This window comes from Protopterus annectens, chromosome 9.part0, assembly GCF_019279795.1.
Source record: "Protopterus annectens isolate FY-2018-M chromosome 9.part0, PAN1.0, whole genome shotgun sequence".
NCBI classification, from domain to species: domain Eukaryota; kingdom Metazoa; phylum Chordata; order Ceratodontiformes; family Protopteridae; genus Protopterus; species Protopterus annectens.
The window spans coordinates 125,431,264-125,452,231 of record NC_056743.1 but is presented as its reverse complement, the minus strand read 5'-3'; the positions used below and the strand labels follow the sequence as shown (position 1 = coordinate 125,452,231).

The following is a 20,968-nucleotide window of genomic DNA, read 5'->3' as shown; positions in this document are numbered from 1 at the left end:
TTTAATTCAGCGAATTTTGTTCTTAGTTTGCTGAATTATCTTAAGCATTTCACTAGATTGCAAAGAGATCTTCTAAAAGAGCTAGCAGATACCCTACAGGGTTCAGTAGCTGCTGGGGTCTCGGACAAAATGTCCGCACAGCTCTCCATCCTTAATTCCATAATAAACCCGTCCGTGCGTCTGGTTTCGTACACAGCTGATGCAGCGAGCAGAGCAGCGGGTACAGGAATTGCTCTTGGGAGACATTCCTGGATGCGCTTATGTTCATTTGCGGACCTCTTTAGGTCGTGCTTATTCAACACCCCTTTTGATGGCTCTAATGACATTTTAAACAGATGATATATGAATATCAGCACAATATCAGCAGGTAGAACAGCACTGATGCCCTAGCAAAACACATATTAGAGAGCCATGGCCATCATTTTCACTAGACAGTCATAGATCAAGTTTTGAAGAATATTAGAGGTGGACCTTGGTCTTTAAGATTGGATGAAAAGGAATTAGTTTGGCAACTTAGGGTGAACGCTTTTTCACACTCAGGTCCTAATGACCAATGTTCTTTGAAATGTATTTTGAAACTAAAATCCTTGAAAAAGTGAACACTCCTGCTCTTCGGGTTTTGTTTATGTATCTCAAACTTGTTTTTGATGTACTTTGTTTATACCTTTTTTATTGTGTGACATTTTTTAACTGGGAGGGTGTTTGTCTTTAAATATCTAATTGGGAATGTGATGACATAATATATGTCATGACAGTATTTAAATTGGATTTACTTGTCTGAAGAAGTTCATGTAAATGGAAGTGAACAAAAGCACTAACATAAACTTATGGAAATATACCCTTGCCTCTTGTGTTTTTATTTATACAGTTGTAGTTTTTGTTTTTTTCTTATATATTAATTATTTTGATATGTATCTTAAACAAAAATAGCCATTGTCTCATTATTATGCTTACTCCAACATGCACACATAATGAGAGATGACTTAATGTATTATAAAAATAACTGCAATGGAGGCATAGTTTAAAAACAGGAAGCATTTTATTCAAAACAGGATACTTATTTATATCACAGCTCTACACCTTACAAACAGAGAAGTGTAAGGATTGTCAGTAGTGCAATATGCAGAATAACCAGTGATCTGCTGAGTCTGAAAGCAGTGATAGTGAACACACAATTCGACTGATGTAAGTCATTTGCTACATTTTACATTATTTAAAACTGGACTGGACATAAACAGGTCAGATATTCCAAATATCTCCAAATTGGTACTGTAAAATATTGTAATGACTTTTGACAATCAAAAGTCAATATAAGGCACACTAGACATGCATTTGTGGTCATTACAAGAGAAAAATATGCTTGCTTTTGTCTTCTTAATATAGGAAATCTTATAAAACTAGACAAAATTTTGCAGTCTGTAAAATTATCAGATAACCAGTTTCATATGTAGTCGCTACATCATGTAAAATTTATGTATCTACAGCCTTTGAAAATATTGTGTCAGGAAAGGAAATTATTTTGATATAAACTATATACTGCTTTCATACTTAGTAAAGAAAAAAAGATTACAGTTCAGCAGGAAAGTATGATTTTTTTCTGTACTTCAGTGTGTGTCCTATGAAAACAAATACTAACTGTAATGCTCTGCTTCTACATTCTTTATAATAATTCCTTTTTTAATGTGGACATATAAAAATCATAAATAACTAGAATATTTAACTGAAACCTCTGGAACAAAAAGAATGAATGTTCCTTCATCTGGTGCATTATTTATGTACGTTTTGGATTTAAAATATTAACATTTAGTGACCAGTCAGAACAATACATAAGAAGCCCGGTTAACTGAAGACCTCGGTTCCATTTTTGCATATGCTTCAGTGCTGATTCCACACCTCATTAAGCGACTTTTATTAATTAAAGCAATGACTGTTTTGAAGAAAGTTGTCTTTAGCCACCAACGTCTGAAGTACTTGTTTTTGATGATGATGATACAGAAAGTGCATTACTTCTGAAGAAATGCCAGTAAAGTTTCTTATACAGAAATGCAAATGTAATTGCACAAATTAATCATAAATTAGTTGACACGCAATTTAAATTTCTTTCATTTACAGAAATGATTGCAAGCGGCTTGCAAGGCATTTATTGGACTGATTAATAAATGCAAAGTGAAACAGCTACCCTCAGTTGACGTAAAATTCCTTAAAGTCAAATGAAAATCAGGTTTCTTAGTGCACAGTGCATTGACATTCATTCTTGTTTGGCCATCATTCTGAAGCTCCTTCTAAATCTATTGTGTAACAAAATATAAAAAGCAACAGAGAGTACTTTCCCCATTAAAACAACAAAACCTTCACATGGACAAATTCAAAACAACATTTAAAAAACATTGATTTCACAGAAACTGTGTACAGCTTTTCCTTACAGGACATACTTTAATGTATCAAATTCTAGGACATAACGAAAGGTTACCTTCTCCCATTAGTAGATTTTTTTACATAAATATGAAAAAAAATGTCCTTTTTGTTATATCATACATTCTAAGTGCAGCTTTTCTTCTGCTTTCATTTCTCATTTTCTCTCCATCCACAAGCGTTCTTTCCAAATTTATAAACTAATCTTCGCCCATCGACACGTTCCAGAATTTCCCGTTTGTAGTAGTATCTGTTAAAGATAAATACACAGTATTACAATAATGTTTTTGTTAAAGCGCAGTAGAAAGTAAAGCAACATTATTTATATTTTAATATGTTAATTTTTATGTATGTGTTATAAAAAAAATATGCTTTACCAAATGTGTGAACATATGAAGATGCTGATAGACATTCAGTATTGTAGTTCGGCTAGTCTCATGCTTAAAATTAATTTGCTATATCAGCCAAAGCCACTAGGCACAAAAACCTCCTTTTAGGGGTGACCCAGGAATGCTGTCTGTTTGTATTACTTCCTCATAGTCACATGGTAACACCATCAAAGTGATTGCTCAGGGTCAAAAAATTTTGAAAATGTAGAGTGAGAAACTCAGGATGAATCTTGTTTAATGGCTCATAGCATTAGCACATGTTAAACTGAAAAACAGTACTAGAAAGTGTCACTGGAGCTTTTTATCTCAAACTACCGCCTGTCTTTTCTTCATTCTATCTCAGGGATGTCTGATTCCCTCTATTAATGTACACTGGATCATTGAATGTGGCATTGTGCTTTAAGGCCTAAATAACCTGTCTCTCAGATAGTTCTTCCTTACGCCAGCATCACATTATTCTTTTCACATGCTGCACCCATTCACTCCACCCATTCCTTTTCTTCAGTTTCATCCCAGTAATTTGTCCCCTAATAACAGTATGCAGTGCCCAAATCCTTCGTCATAACTCAGATCCATTATTTCCACTTGGCATTTGAACAAGTCTGTTTTATATTCTGTCGGCTTACATGGCTGTGGCAACCTGATACAGTGATCTAGATGCACCCCCGACCCACCAGTGTAGAACAGAAGTAGGATCATAGTGTCTCTCTAGAATCCATTATGTTAGTTATGTCTCCCAGTATTCTGTTGACTTTTGGCACCGTTGCCTCTTACTGTATTGCATGAGTCAGCCTAGAAATGATTAGGACCTAGTAGAGTCTTTAATTTGTCTGTTCTGCCTGAGACCACCCTTGCAAGCCTGTTATGTTTCCCTGGATTACTTAATGCAGAGTATATGACCTTACGCGTTTTTTCTTTAAATACTAGCTTACACCTACTTACCAACCGTAGACATAGGGATCTTCCATATGTTTATAATCACTGCATTAGTCTCAACAGTTGTCAAGGAGACGTTTGAGCTTGCTGTCCAACCCTAGTTTAATATCTGTCATAAGTATTCCAAACAGGATTTATTTCAGCTATGAACTCTATTACTCTACGTTGGTTGTTAAATTTTCTACAAACAATAACCACCAAGTACCACCTGCTGCTTTTGATCACAGACCTTTTTAGCCATGTCATAATCTTTAATTTTTGTTATAGCCTGTGTACTGCAGTGCTTCCTTTGTCTGTCCAGTGGTGATCCAGCAAGAGAACTGGATGTCGTTGGACTAAGAAATACCTCTGGTACTTGAAGTCATTATGCATATACAAAAATAAATCTGTGTTTTCCTCCTATAACAAACATAGATGGGGCCAAAATATTAATAAAAATGCATACATAGGGAGTAGTGAGAGCTGTGGAGATCATTACCATGGACCTTGTAGGAGTAGTGGATATTTTATATGTGCTAACATCTGTCACTCTCTGTTGGCCAGAAGATGTGGTGCATTGCCTGCAGTTCTGAGACTTGTGTAGGGTTATGTGTTCTGTCCATGACCTCTGTCCAGAGCGCATGAGTAACCATGTGGCCTCATACGTTTTTGTGAACTAGAGCTGTGATCTAAGCTGTAATAGTTGGCCATCTGTCAGGCAACACTCCTGCTGTGGATCACCATATATAGTTCACTACCAAGATGGCTTAACCAGTACTGACTGCTCAGTCCCATTCCTTTTTCTGACTTCTCCAACACCTAGATCCAGTAATCTAACTTGGATTTGCTGTGTTATTGTCAGGACAAAAACGTCTACAAAATGCAGTTGCCTATTCCACTATCCACATATGACGATATAGTATAACTTAAAATTATTGTATGCAAAACTTCTTATTGAAGAAATTTACCCCATGATGCACTATTCTATATCTCTCACTTCCCCTCTGTCATGAGTTCCAGTTGATTCCTAGAGTGACCCACTGGGCAGCCAACACTATCTGATGAGTTTTCAAGGGAAAAGGGGAAATGGAAGTAGGTTGCCATATCATACACACAGGCATGCACACATCTGGACAATTTAGAGTCCCTAGCCAACCTACTGTGTGTCTTTGGAAATTAGAACACCCAGAGAAATGTAATATAATGTAATGCAAACAGAGGAAGGACATGTAGACTCCATGCAGAAGGCACCCTAGCCAAGAAATGAATCAGAGGATCTTTTACTGTGTGGTGGCAATGCTACCTTTTGTGCCACTGTGCCATTGGCCTACAAGAAATTGAAAACAACTGACTACTCTCACTGCTGAAGAAGAAATCTCCACTGTTTAATATGAGTACTTGCAACCCCCACTCCTGCAAACATTCCCTAATCATCAAACTATGTACCAGGTGATCTTAATATGCAAAACACCTACAGTTATACAATAATGTCACATGCTAGTTTATCCACTTGGAGTGGAAGCTAGTGTATCAATATCTTCTTCTTTTTCTTTTGGCTTCTTCCATTAGGGGTCACAACAGTGGGTCATCTGTTTCCATTTCTTCCTGTCCTCTGAATCTTGATCTATCACACCAACCACCTGCATGTCCTCTCTCACTACATCCATAAACCTTATCTTAGGCCTTCCTCTTTTCCTCTTACGTGGCAGCTCCATCCTTAGCATCCTTTTCCCAATGTACCCAGCATCCTTCCTCAGCATATGTCCAAACCAATGCAATCTCACCTGTCTGGCTTTGTATCCACTTGTACCTACTTGTGCTGACCCTCTAATATACTCATTTCTAATTATGTCCATCCTTGTCACACTCAATGCAAATCTTAACATCTTTACCTCTGCCACCTCCAGCTCTGACTCCTGTCTTTTCATCAGTGCCACCATCTCCAACCCATATAACCTAGCTGGTCTAGTGTATCAATATCATGCATGCATTATGATTTTTGCTAACTAGGTGATAAATGAGCTAGTTGAGGACATTTATCAGTCATGGCTTGTGTCAAAGGTATGCAAGAGACATTTATGAAATGCAATACATTTAAAGAAGTGACTCAAAAAGGAGTCTTAAATAGAACAGGGTAAACTGTGAAACAACGAGAAGTGAGATATATTACTGCTGCATTTTCTTGTCCAGGCTAAACAGACCAGTACAGCTCAGAAAGCTAACATATATGTAAGGTTATATTATCAACCATTATACCGTACTCAAAACTGAGTATAGCTACAATGATGTTAACTTTTTCTAAAATGTAATGACAAGATTTTCTATTATGATAAATGGAAGCTGGGATGTAGAGAAGGAAGGCAAGAATTACATTAAAGGAAAGCACAGTTCATATTAAAATGGAACAGATTAATGAATTAGAATATAAAGGAGAACAACTAGGTAAAATGGGAAAAGGAAGTAGGGTAGAAGACAGGATAGAATTACTAGCATAGAAGAGAAAGGATAATTAGACATGAATAGAATTTTTAAGAAAATTAATGCATACTATATGGAATAAGAAGAGAGGTAGATGGTATGAAGCAATTAAGGATGTTTATTTTTTATTTATTTATTTTTACAAAAATGAGTGCATAACTGACAGAGATAAGAAAAGTATGAGCTAAATGGGAGAATATGTGTGGAAAGATAAGGGACAAGTAGGAAGTTAGTAAGTAGGAATCGTTGGGTTACTGGGATGGCTGTTTTATCATGAGCCCATGGGTGAACAGTTGATGTATAACTCAAGGTGGAATTCCCTCCTGGATCATGGAAAGTGAAAGGTTTAGATATTGCTGTATAAGTATTTCCATTGCAATCTTTTGTGAGGTGTGCAAGATCAGACAGTATCATTAATTTTGTATGACTAGCCAAAAACAGACTAGAGTGCATGCATCCATTTTTAAGTTTTTAAACAGCATAAAGAAAAATGGCCATTGACTTCTAGCTAATGCAGCTGTCACTCCGAAGCCTAATTATAAAAGATTTAGGGCAGCTCAGTCATACATGTATAGTACAGCAAAATGGTACTGTTTCTTCAGCATAAAGGCTAATCCTTAGCAAATGGGGCAGGGCTGTGTATGTTCCATTATGCTACATTTGCATGATGGCAAAAAAAAGACAGTAAGCTATTTTAGTTTATAAATTCTTTCTTAAACCTTCTGTAGCATGTCTCATTTGCTGTTGAATGCCTGCATGGAGTCCCTCACTGTCATCCATTTTATTAGCTCATTCTGTGTAGCCAAAGGAGAAGGAGGAGGAGTGGAGTAAAGATAATTGATTCTTGTGTGGCAGGTTTAAGCATCCCATTGATCAAAGATACACAACTGTTTGATCATGACCATGTGTTTAAGTGAGCCAGACACTTGGGTGAAGGATTGTGAAGCTAATGGATTTGCCTGCATATACATAGTTATAGTCAAATAGAAAAAGACCTTTAATAAAGAGCTATGCCTTGTGAGTGCCCTTTGAATAAATAATAGAATCTTTCATGAGGCCATCCATTAATCTTAAAATGTGAAATGCCATTTCCTGGATCAGTTTTAGGCCACCAATAGGGACACGCTGTTATTACATGCCTGTTGTTTGACTAAGAACTAACAGAATGACACATGGTGTGCTGTAATTGTGAAATGCACAGAAGTGATTACTTAATCAGGGACAAAGACAACATTAATGCAGAACAGATGCCCTGACGCAGAGGCACTTTGTACGTTTTGGTACTATCCAGTTATAAATGTAATAGAACAGAACAAAGTGAGCTGCAGATTCTGAAGAATAAGAAACCAGACATGTAATTGTAATGGCTGGCACTATTTGCTTACTGCAATCTTCACAGGACTGTTATGAAATCAGAAATTGTAGGAAGGACAGAGCAAAATTTTGAGCCAAAATATGCATTCCTCTTGAAAGTCAGGGAAAGCTGAGAGGTATGGCAAAGTAGGGAATGTTACAGTATCAGACACATGCTTGGTAAGTTCATTTGGTCATGCTCATTTATATAGATTTTGTCATTTGGCACACTTTGACCATCAGCCCCTTACCAGCCTATCAGCTCATTTATTCCCTATCACTGTTGTGAGGGTTGACCAGGAAAGTCCTTCGTTCAGAGTGCCACCAAGGGTGAGCTGAAGGTTTTTCTTGTATTCTCTGTCTCTACCAGCATGCATATAGCAAGGTGTCAGGAAGAGACTTGCAATGACCTGACTGCGGAGGATGTCCCCTCACATCCACAAGGGTGTTACCTCCAAACAGCCCTGCAATTCCTTTTGAAGCATGGGCCATGTTTTTCCTGGTGTGCATCAGGGAAATTGCACTGTACAACTTGCTCCTGATTGCATACAGTTCCTTCCAAACCTAACAGGAGAGGCAAGTATGCCATGGTCCTTCACTACCCTATCTGCCTCCAAGGCTGCTCTGGTTCAGGGACTGCTAATCACACCTTGGTAACCTGGGTCACAGTCAGGGCTGTATCCCTCTTCACTATGGAGCCAGGCTGTGCTTATGTATATGGATGCTAACTGTATTTATATACTGGAAATTGTAATAAGGTTAACACCATCTTATAAAATAGTTTCAGGACAACTGTCCCTCATAGCTTTACATTGGGACTGGCTGTCATCAAGTAAAAGCAAGTTGAAATCCCATAAAAAGAAGATTTTGTGACTCTGACTTCCCTAGTTCACAAATTTATTTATCAAGATTTCTGATATTCACTGCCAGTAAACTTTCTTTACTGGATGCATTAAAGGCCTCATCCTCAAAATGATGGTACCTCACAGCTTAGGAGAAGCATGCCTATCATGGAGAAGGCCTCTGAGTTCTTTGACCTTACATAAAGAATCAAATATGCCTCCATCATAAGGAGCACATATGACCTTATGCTGTTTGAGAGTGTATCAGACAACTTCATGTGTAGCAAAGCAAAATTTAATACTTTTCACTGAATCAAAGTTATACTAGCATTTGTTTACTAAACCTACGAACTACACTGTTTTACCTGTATCCTCCATCTGTGTAATAAACTTCTATGGAATTGTATTTGCTAAACATAACATCTACTTTGTAGTTTGTGTATCACTTGGCCTGAGAAGTGACTGAAAAGATTCAACTGAAACCAGCTTACTAACTCTCTCTCAACAAATGGACACACACATATTTTGTATAGCTGAAAGAAGAAAGTAAGGAATGACCTGGTCAGACTGAGGAAAGCTGGGACAGAGATCATAGAAGAGTAAATTAATATCTCACTTCAGTTGTTACAAAATAAAGCATGTGGAGTGTGTGGTTCTGAGAAGGACAAAGTGTATAGCGGGAAGATAAGTGGACAGGATATTGAGAGAGAACTGGATTCCCTACGACAGAAAAAAAGCTTAAGAATGTGTTGTTACTCTCTGTGTCCATATAGGGATCTGGTCTCTGTGTTGGCAGATCCCCTATTTTATAAACATTTATTTATTTAAGCTTGTTAACTGGGGCAGCTCACTGATAAACGCTGATCATATTCAGGCACAGACCAAGTGAATAAATTTACAGTAGTACATACTGACGACATTCACACTAGAAGATAACTGAGGTCAACAGATGTTTTTGCCTGTGCAAAAATTCCTGAGTATTAGAAGTAAGTGGGGTAGCCTTGTATAAGTGGACCATGAAAATACAAGACATTAGACTGTTAGACTAATAGTACTGACAGCAAATTAATGGAGAGTATCCATATGGAAAGATGTTAAGTTGTCTATCTCGCCTTCATTCTTGCTGGATGGGTATATCCCACAATGGAGTTACCTCAGATCGAGGTGTTTTCTACCGGCTCCAGGTTAGTGAAAGTTAGACTAGTTTAAATTCTTTAGACTTAAGCTAGCTTAGTGTATTTTTCTTTCCCCTTAGTGTAGTGGATATATTCCTTCTACCTTTTATCCAGCCCCTTTTTCTAAAGAACTTATAGTTCTTTCCCAAGACCTTGGCCCCTTCCTTCCCTATCCTTAGGGTGTGTATGTGTTTGATTAGGGAGTTTTAACTTAACTTACCTTTAGTTTAAATAATTTCTTTGAACCCCTATCAGTGTAATCTGTGTGTGTGTGTTTTCTGTGTGTGATTACACTTCCTTGAGTATGTCCAAGGATACTTCAAGAAGTGTGACTCGTGCTGTCAGAAAATGTCTCTGACAGATGGTCACACTTCTTGTGTATTGCCTGGGGACCTTTACACCTGCAGGACTCTTGTGCTGTATGCCATGGCTTCAGCCCTAGAGTCCTGCAGGAGAAAAAATAAACTCATTTTGAGGGGTTTAATTAAGCCTGAAGGTTCCCTTTCTGTGTCATCGGAAACCTTCTAGTTTCCAAGACCCTCGGCTCCAGCTTCAGAGAGAGGGCTAAGGCTCCGAAGCCTACTGCTTCATCGGCAGATCTCACCCTCCAGGTCATCGAGGCTCCACTGGCCCAAATGCTCCAGAGTCCGACTCATCAGTCGATGCCTCAGCTTGTTCCACTTTGAGCTCAACCTCCTCCCAGGCGTCTTTGAGACGAGACTGTGGGCGGAGTCGACTGAGAGATAGTCGGCTGTCCGTCTGTCCGTCGTTCGCCTTCTTTTCGATTTCTTTGAAGAATCCGGCTTCTCGGCTTCTGGCTCGGGGTGAGTGGTCATCGGACCCTTCCCCGCCCCCTCTCCCTCTCGGTGCCTCGCACTGGTGAGTTAGCCATCTCTGTCGGTGCCGAGGGAGGTTCTCAGCTCGGAGCGGGACCTCTGGCACAGTCGGCTCTGTCCGCCTCTCCCTTCGTGCCTTGGTTATGTCGACCACCCCTCATCCCAGTCTGAAGATGTCTGGAGGATGAATCTGTGTATCTTGTTCCACCTCCTGGTGTCCCCCTTTGGTCCCCTCATGCAGGTGGTTGCAATGATTCAGTGGACCCTACCCCAGGAGACCTTCCAAATTTATAACAGCACCAACTGACAAGCAATCTCACAAAGGTGTTTCTGATGATATGGTGGTAGCTGCTGCCACAAAGAAGGAACTAGCTGATCCTTCAGTGCCTGTTCATCCCTAACAAAGAATCTAGGTCTATGGACATAAGGATGCATGCGGGATGTTCCGTCAGCGACCTTTTATGCTGCTAAGCTGAACTACCTATATTTTTACTCGCCTTCAAAGAGACTTGATCAAGTGACATGTTGAAGGATCCTCGACCTGCGGTTTTCAAGACAAGATGAACACTCAGCTGGCTACCCTGAACTCCATAGCTAACTCCTCCATTGATGGAGCGAGCAGGGCAAGAGGGACAGGTGTGGCACGCAGGCATGCCTGGATGCGGCTATGCAACTGATGGATCATCTCTTTTGGTCCTCAAGTGAAAGAAACCTTGACTAGGTGCGAGACAGATGGCAAACTTTTCTTGCCCGGAGTCCATTTGGCCAGAAAAGTGGGAAAATGTGGTTCTGCAAACAATCTCAAGGGACTGCCAGAGGCAGAGGGGATAAGCCCTTTCAGCATCCTCACTGTACCCAGAAGCCTGGCTATCCCTGACTCAAGACAAATGGGTACAGTCCATCATTGGCTATTCCATTCATTCCAAACCAATCAAAACAATTCAGCCAGTTCCAGCAGACCAGCAAGGATCCGGAATCTACTCCAGGTTCTTTTTAGTTCCAAAGAAAACAGGGGACTGGAGACCAATTTTGGATCTCAGTATCTTGAACAAGTCAGTCAAGAAAACAAGATTTATTGGGAAAGGGAAACTGGATGTGCTCTATAGACCTTCAGGATGCTATCACATAAAATGAACCAGGCTGGGAACCAGTCATTTTCAATTCAGGGCCCTGCCCTTTGGTCTCACCACTGCCCGATTCCAGGTGTTTCCATATTTGAACGACTGGCTCCTCACAGCTCCCACCAAGCATCTTCTGTTGACCAGGGACTACACCTGTCAAAATTTAGGCATTTCAATAAATAAAAGTCTGTTTACCTTCATAGGCGCAAATCTAGACACAGTCAACAGACTAACAAATCAGAGAATAACAGACATACACAAACTGGGTCTCCTCCTCTTCAGCAGCAACAGAATCAAAGCCAGGTTAGTTCTGAAAGTGTTTCCATTAGCCAGATTCCACATGAGAATCCTTCAATGGATGCTCTTCACTCAATGGTCATACCAGCAACTTCCGATGTCCCACACCATCATGATACATAAACATGCAGAAATCATCTTCTGTGGCGGATGTCTTCCCTCAGCTCTTATTGGGAAGACCCTATGTCCCTTCCTCCAGTTGCTACTCTGACCAGAACTGTCCAGGGCACATGGCAACCAGACGAATGCCACTTGCACATAAATGTTCTAGAGATGAGAGCAGTGCTAAGCCCTTCAAGACTCTCTTCCTTTGGGGCGATAGCAATCCAGACGGACAATATGTCTGTAGTGTGGTATATCAACAAACAAGGCGGAACCAGATCCTACCCCTGTGTCGAGAAGCACTCAGACTGTGGCAATGGGGCTTTTCTTTCTAGCAGGTTTTTATAGCAATGCACATCCCGGAAAGTCAATCAAATCGCGGACAAGTTGAGCAGAGCTATCCTCATGCCTCACCTTTGTGAGAGAAATTTTACTCCCAAAACAGCAAGTGCAGAGATTATTTCACCTTATTCCTTTACCAGGCCAGCCCAGCAGAGTTCCCACTAATCTCTCAAGTGATACAGAAAGCTATCGCCAGAAGGCCTCGTTGATCCTCATTGCACATCATTTTCTGTTGCATCTGGACCTAGTTCCAGATCTTTTGATCCATCAGTCGGAACCTCACTGCTTGGTTCTCAAATATCTCACTCTGTCCGAGATATTTTGATAGCTTCCCATAAATCTTCCACTCGAAAGATTTATTTGAGTAAGAAACGTTTTTGCCTATTGGGCTCAAGGAAGGACATAGCTCCTTTCACTGCTTCCATCCAAATGGTCCTTGATTTTCTAGCTGAACTCTTCCATGCAGGTTCATCTCCTTCTTCTCTTAAAGTTCAATTGGCAGCTATTTCTAACTTTCATGTGGGCATTTCAGAGTCTGCCTTAATGTCCTCAGACCTCCTATAAGAAATCCTCCTCCTTGGGACCTAAATTTAGTTCTTGGTTCTTTGATTCTTTCCAACCTGCAGCCTCCTGTTCTTTAAAATTGCTATCATGGAAGACACTCTTTCTGGTAGCTATTACTTCAGCTAGAAGAGTTTCAGAACTCATGCACTCAGCTGTCGACCTCCTTATCTGTTGTTCCATAAGGACAGGGTATTATCTTAAACAAACCCGCCTTTTTTTACTAAAGATAGCCTCGGCGTCTAACCTAAATCAAAGCATTGACCTTCCTGTGTTTTTCCAGAATATTCTAACAGGTCTGAACAAAATTGCATTGGCTAGATGTTCATCGTCAGTTAAGGTACTATTTGGATAGAACCAAACAATTCAGAAAATCTGACCAGCTGTTTGTCTCTTATGCAGAAGGCAGAAAGGGACTTTCAGTTTCAAAGGTATCATTATCTAGATGGCTAACATCTCTGATTTCGTTTATGAAATTAGACACCAAAAAAGCTAACAAACCTAAAGCCCCCATTCTACCAGAGCTTTGGCTACTTCTATAGCTTCCAAGACAGACTGCCTATTGACACTCACACTTTCATTTCTCATTATAAGTTGGATTAGCTTCTAGGCATAGAGCTAACTTTGGTTCCACTGTTCTCAAGAGTCTGTCCATGTTAGTTGTCTTCTTCTTCTTCCCCTGGCCTGGACAGACCTAGAGGAGTTTTGATTGTGACCTCTGTACCTCTACTTTTTTTAGGTAATATGCTGCTGTGCATATTATTCTTTGATCAGGATGGGGTCACCCTTCTCTTCTCCCTCCTTTACTTTAGGTATGCTGCTGTGCATATTTTATTCCTTGATCAGATGTAGGGTCACCTTCTTCTCCCTGGTTTATAGAGGTGGACTTTGTTTATAGTTATTAGATCTGAGGTAACTCACGCCTAGCATTGTGGGATAATTTTGTTGTTTTCTTACAGGACACAATAATTAAAGGATCATGATCAAAAGGAATTGTCACCCAAACCTGATCTAGATTTATGATAGGTTACAGGAGAGCTCAACAGCAGTATTAGTAGGCATGGTGTACTTCGGATCAGCAAGACATCTGAGTGTCTCAGGTCGATGGGTGGATGTGGGAGTGGGATAAAAAATGAAGACCTGGACTGTTGCTTGGATGAAGGGTATGTTACAGTGGGCTGGTCATGTCAGGGATAAGGAAAGTAACTATATGGCTTAGTCCTAGCTTCAGTATGCTTCATTGTGTTCATTTCTAACATAGTTGAAAGATAGGACTGTAATTTTGCAGGAGTCAATCAATCTGCAATACTGTCCCACTTGCTATACAAGTATGGAAGCCAGCTGCAGGGATCAGACTGATAATATCTTTAGGAAGATATCTACCCAAAGTACTAGTGTCCAGCACCAATAACAACCTTTCTAAGGGACACAGCAAATCACTGGTGAGTGAAGCTCAACGTATAGACCATTAAAACCACATAGTGACTTTATTCCACATATAAAAACATATTAAGAACCACAGTGTAACACAAATGAATTGTCCCATAACTAGATTAAGCTCTGTTGTCTATATTGTTGGACTTCATCAGAATCCATACAAGACAGTTTACTCCACATTTTTATAATGGTTACATGATTACGTAAGAATATATAATAATGAGCATGTTAACTCTTAAACAGATGGTCAAAAATTTACCAACTTGCTGAAAATTAAAATAACTATATGAAGATGATTACATAAAATTGCATAAACACATGTATGCTTTCTTAATAAAATTGTTTAAAAGTGAAAGATGCATTCAAATGACTTAGCTTCTCTAAAAGTGCATCCCCATCGTCCTAATGAGAATACCTATAAAAATCCAATGATTTTCATCTAAAATTGTGGTTAAGACATTTCAGCTTTAATAGCTAACAATGGACGTATACTTAAATTTCTTAGACTGTGGGAATTGTGTTGAGTGTTTATATAGTGTTCTCATTACATTTCCTGATGTTATATTGGTGCTCATAAATTCTTCTTCTTAACCTATGCTCCATTTTCTCACATAAAATGCAGCACACCTTGAGCACCTAGCTAAATATACCCCTAGATTTTTTAGTCCCACAATCACATCTTGCAAATGTAACGTTAGTTTTTAAATAGTTATCCAGTACAACAAATTTGTTTTCACAAATAAAACAGCACTAGGGCTTGGACTCTAAAATATCCCACACAGAACAGGTTTTTACATCAGTCATCAATAGGAAATCAACATTTAGTAATTCCCATTTGGACTTTAAAAGTATTCATCCTTTAAGAAAAGTGTGATAAAAGGGCAATTTATCAGGGTAGCAAGAATGACTTCCCATTATGAAGATTTAATGGAGGAAATGAAAAAAGTGTCTGATATGTTTGTAGCAAGCGGCTGCCCTTTGAGAATAGTGAAGGATGTGAGAAACTATGTGGTTAATGAATGGGAAAAAAGATACAAACCATTATTAGGGCTCGTGATGGGTGTAGAAATAAAAAATAATGAAGATAGAAGTGAAAAAACTATGAGAGTTTGGTAATAGAATATACTCTGCAAATGGAGATAAAATATATTGTTATAAAGAACAGGACTATTTTGAAAACCAATCAGGCTATTTTGGAGATCCTGGGGCCAATCTGTACATAAGAGGAAAAATTTGAAAGAAAGTTTTGAGGCTAGAGGAGATGACTCCTTAGCCTTGAATGAGAAAGGCACAATAGAATGTGGTGCTTGTCCCCAGTGCTGTTTTATTTCTGAAGACAAAATTGTTGTACTGGATAATTATTTAAAAACTGAAGTTACATTTGTAAAGGGTGATTGTTGGACTAAAAATGGTGGTGGTATATTTAACTAGGTGCTCACGGCGTGATGCATTTTATGTGGGGAAATGGAGCATAGGTTAAAAAGAATTTATGAGAAAAACAGAACATAGATGTCACATCCCACCACTGGCCCACTAATCAAGGAGCCTCAATGTTCACCACTAGCACCAGTGGAGGACGTACACTGGGAGGATGGCAGGTACACACACAGTATTTTCAGATGCAGCTCTCCGCATCAAGTGCAATTACCCTTGAGAGCACACAGAGACCACAGTCAGTCTGGGGCTGGTTTCTCCCTCTTTCTCCAGAGCCTCAATAAGACTCCCCACTGGCACAGCTATAGGGTTGAGATCTCAGCTGATTGGCCAAGCCAAGAGCTCCAGCACCCTCTCTGTCCAAGAAGTGCTGTGTGTCTCTGCCCAAGTAGCTGACACACACACACACACACTTTGAGGTTTGAGTTATATACACACACACACCTAGGAAAGGCTGAGACAGGTTTACTAGCTATGCCCCCTTCTGTCCAGACTATAAGGTAGTTTCCCCTGCCACCAGTCGCTCCTTATCAGCTACTTTGAGGACCTTAACAAAGGGTGTCCAATTTTACTGTGCAATGTTACTATCAATACAAATGGCAGTTTGACCAAGAGCAAGGCTATTAGGAGTGGCCTACACAGTCACCAAATAAATATGCAAGTACCCTCAGAACTTAAATATGTCTCACAAAGATCCGCCACAATGAAATGTTTAAATATATTTAATAATAATAAAAGAACAAAACAATACTAAATATATATGTATAGTGATATCAGAGTTAAAAAATCAAAGGAAATATTTAAAACAACATTGCAGGACAGTCTCAAATAAATAAAGAAACATATCTAAGATATGATTTGCTATATTCCCGACTATATCTAAAATAATTATACTGTATTCTAGTACGCTAACTTCAGAGCAAGCAAGGCAGATCTGGTGAATGGATCTTGATGTTGTCAGGTCAAAGTCAAACTATAGAATGCTCTCCCTCCCTCAGAGACTTCCCAAATTAATATTTCAAATATTGCTGCTGGGATAGCTTGCAGAATGACATCAGTTCTTGTCATGTGACCGTATCCCAGGTAAAACCCCCACTACTGAAAGGTAGCAGTATTTAGCATCCACCTGTGAGAATATATAGACCTCAGATCTTTTGGCAAATGGTGCAGGTCATAAAATAATTTATATTCCTCCACATTTAAAGACAATACAGGAAACTTTTCTAGTGCAGACATTATGTCTCCTGCTACACTGAGGCTAATTCTGCTCCTGGCCTTACTGACCATGTTTCTTTAAAACCAGTCCTTATTAGCAAACCTTTGTTTCATTAGTTTTTTTATAGGTTCTGATTTAATTACTGTGATCTGGCTGGTTCTTTTAAATACTGTTGATTTTATGTACTGTTTGTCTATGGTCTGAAGAAGTGGGTGAACCACGAAAGCCCTTACCATTTGTTAATAAATTCTGTTTTTACGGCTGCTTTATAGCCATTCCTGTTACCTCAGCCTATTTTAGATATTGTTTTACTAGCCATAAAGTAATTTAATTTCAACTATTTTTCTGAAGTTTTGCAAGTTATCCTCCTGTGTTCCAGTTTCCCCTGTTAAAATATATATACACATTTAAACAGTTACAATAGTGCATATACATTCCTGTTGTTTTCCAGTAGAGTACACTGTAGATACATCTTTAAGCTCAGTACTTTACAAACCCTTTTCAACACACATGTCTGCACAAACCTAGTTTGATATACATATAACATACAATTCTAATAAGGTTGTAACACAAGCATTTTACATGAAGCATGTTGATATTCACAGATGACATATAATTATTTACAAAATTCCAGATAGCTGAGCTGGCAACATCTCCTTTCATGACAGTAGGTTAAGAAGAAGAATTTATGAGCACCAATATAAACACTCAATAAAGTGCCCGCAGTTTAAGAAGTTTAAGTTTGCTATTTTGGAAAGAGTTAAGGAAAACCCTAGAGGGGGAAGATAGTAACGTAATATTGGAAGCAAGACAGGTAAAGCAGCAAATTAGACTTAAACCACTCAGTTTCCTTAACCACTTTTTTTTAGATGAAAATCATTGGCTTTTTATAGGTATATTCATTAGGTCAATGGGGATGCACATTTAGAGAAGCTAAGTCATTTGAATGCATCTTTCACTTTTAAACAATTTTATTATGAAAGTATATATGTTTTTATGCAGTTTTATGTAATAAATGTTATGTAAGTATCTTCACATATTCATTTTAATTTTCAACAAGTTGTTAAATTTTTGACCATCTATTTAAGGGTTAACATGCTCATTATGATGTATTCTTACTTCATCATTTAACCATTATAAAAATGTGGGTAAACTGTCTTGCATGGATTCTGATGAAGTCCAACAATGTGGATGAAAGCGCTTAATCTAGTTATGGGACAATTCAGTTGTGTTACATTGTGGTACTTAATACTATTGTTTTTATATGTGGTATAAAGTTGCTAAGTGGTTTTAATGGTCTATACATTGAGACTGTTGGCATTTTTAGTTTGTTGCTGAAGTGACGCTACACCGGAGGCTTATGTATTGGTGAGTGAAACTATTAAGGGCAGATGTGTGTACACACCTAGAGTATAGCAAGTGGTCACAGAGCATCAAAGGGAATATTCCTTAGACATCATCATTTACCGTGCATGCAGCTAAATTAACCCAAACTAGAGAGTACCTAAACACACTGCAGACCCCTCTGTCATTGGCATCAAGTGCAAATGCAGCCACCTGACCAACCAACAAAACTCTGTAATACACAGTTACAGCACTGAATGGAAACAAAACCAGCCTAGTCTATCAGATTAAATACTTCCACCACTGTAGACTACAGACATCCAATCATTTATTTATTTATTTTGTGTTTGTTTACTGGGATAGTCCAACTGGGTGGGTAACCCATTTTCTGTGGAGCCCCGGGGGGCCCACCAGTTACATAGAATACATACTCTTAAGAAACTGCAAACATAAGATGGTACAACCAAAGTAACACCACTGGGAATATATAATATAAGAGAATACAAACTTAAGTTGAGACAATAAAAAATCCCGTAAGTTACAAGGAGTAATACAAACATATGTTGAGATGATCAACTTTAGCTCCTGTGGTTGATAATAATCATAAATGTGTTGAAAAACATCATACTATTAGAGAAACAGCACCACACTTGTGTACAAAGAATATTATAATATTTAGAGGAACATAGTTTGATATCCGTGGTGGTAGTGCTGCGGTAGTGTTGTCGCCTCACAGCAAGATGTTGTCCCGTTCGATTCTCAGCTAGAGCGTCTTCTGTGGAGACATGCGTGAATGGGCGTACCTTCGTTGAAGGTTGTGCGTTAGGGCCGGCAACTCAGCACGTAAAAATCAACTGCCAATCATTAGTGGACCGAAGTTCCACTGTGGCGACCCCTAACCGGGAAAAGCCGAAAGACACAACAGCAACAAGAGGAACATAGTTTGATATAGGTCTTAGTGGTTAAAAAATAGGAGTGGTAGATATAAAGGTAGCTTATTAAATTCAAGAACTGTTATTAGACTTTCTCAAGAAGGATCAGATAGAGACACTGTTTAGTTGAGAGTAGAGCCAGGAATTAAAGAGGCGTGACTTGAGGAGTGTTTTAAATTTTGGAGGGTTAGCAGTGGTTAGTATAGGTTGGGGGGCAGATTCCATGTCCTGGAGATGCAATTGGAGTAGAGACAATCTGCATGGAAGTTGTTAGCCTTAGTGAATTGTAACAGAAGCTTGTTGGAAGATCTGAGCTGCCTTATGTTGGATTGGGGTTTAAATAGGTCTTGTAGAGCTGGACATTTTTTGGGTTGATGTACTATGTTGTGGGCTATTGTGAATTGGGTGACTGTAAGGAGGTTGGCTAATTCCAGCCTGTCTAGTTATTGTATGGCATTACAGTGATGTGTTTTGTATGGGGAGTTGTTAGCAAATCTAGCAACCTTGTTACAACAAGCATCTAATTTGGCTAGATTGGTTTTCTTCAGGTTGGTGAAGATGACAGAGGCATAGAGGAGAGGAAGCAGTAAATGAGTTCTGTCAGTAGATTGTCTAGTGAATTCAGATAGTTTAGATATGTAGAGGTAGCCTAGTTTTGTGTACTTTCTTTATAACAGTTGACAGATGCTTGTCGAATTTCATGTTGTTATGAATTGTGATGCCAAGTAGCTTGCTGTGTGGTACTGGTTCAATCTTGGTGTTATTGGATAAATAGATTTGGAAGGGTGAGTGGTGGTCAGAGGGCTTATTATATGAGAAGATTGTTGGTTTTGTTATATTGGGATTTAGGATTAAGTGAGAGTTAGCTAGCCAAGATTCTATTGCAGAGAATGCAAGTTGGATTTTTTCTTGAAGTTTTGAGAGGGAGGGGGCTGCACAGGTGAGTGTGGAGTCTTCAGCATATTAATTTTTGGTGGGAGATGGTATCAAAGGCTTTGGACATGTCTAAGAATATAGAGGAGACTAGCTGTCCATTATTTCTGAGATGGTTCATAAATGAGAGCTGCCGTGTAAGACTATGTAATCTTTCTTTTAGCTTATCTGGTATGTGAATCAGCCTCGAGTGTCGTTTTTGCACTAATTGGCTGAAAGAAAGGAGGATATACCTGTTTGAAAATTATCAGCAATGGGACTAAACAGCAAGCAGAGTTGATACCCGAGACATGCATGCAATAAAAAGATGACAAGCAAACTTGTGACGTGTGTGAGTTTGTATGTGTGTGCATAGAAGTGTGCATGTATAAACAATAAGTGAACCATAGTAAAATTATTAAATACAGAGCCTACATAGGAAAAAAAAACAGTTATCCTGGCATTAAGTAAAACAAAACACCTTTAACTAAAACAGGACACAGGTAACCACAACAGAATACTTTTTCTATTACATGCAGAGTTTATGTTAATAAAAGCCAACAGTCATGATGACATTAAAATATACAATAGGGAAGAAAATTGATAAATGTATTATGGCAATAATAACTCTCAACCACTATCTCACAATTAGAGCCAGGGACAGTGGTACTGCACCCTAACACCTCCATAATGTTTCAGAGGGTATATGAAATATTTTTATAGCAGCATATATGGGAAAGCATCACTAGAATTATGGGCAGCTCATCCTGCAATTATCAGAAAACAAGTATTAAAGAAGTTAAAGTAATGAACAGAGCAAACCACAGTCTAGAAAGTAAACAAATAAAAGAGTACCTGGAGGATAAATGT

General features: G+C 38.8%; 1 protein-coding gene across 3 annotated transcripts in view; it reads right to left on the bottom strand.

Moving 5' to 3' along the window:
* Positions 1-1,020: 1,020 nt before the first annotated feature.
* Positions 1,021-20,968, bottom strand: part of EHF (ETS homologous factor) — a 402,661-nt gene continuing 382,713 nt past the window's right edge. For all 3 annotated transcript variants that reach the window (XM_044082637.1, XM_044082638.1, XM_044082639.1), the window contains one exon: positions 1,021-2,662. In XM_044082637.1, coding sequence (XP_043938572.1) covers positions 2,563-2,662 — 100 coding nt within the window. In that variant the 3' untranslated portion in view covers positions 1,021-2,562. The remainder of the gene's footprint in view (positions 2,663-20,968) is intronic.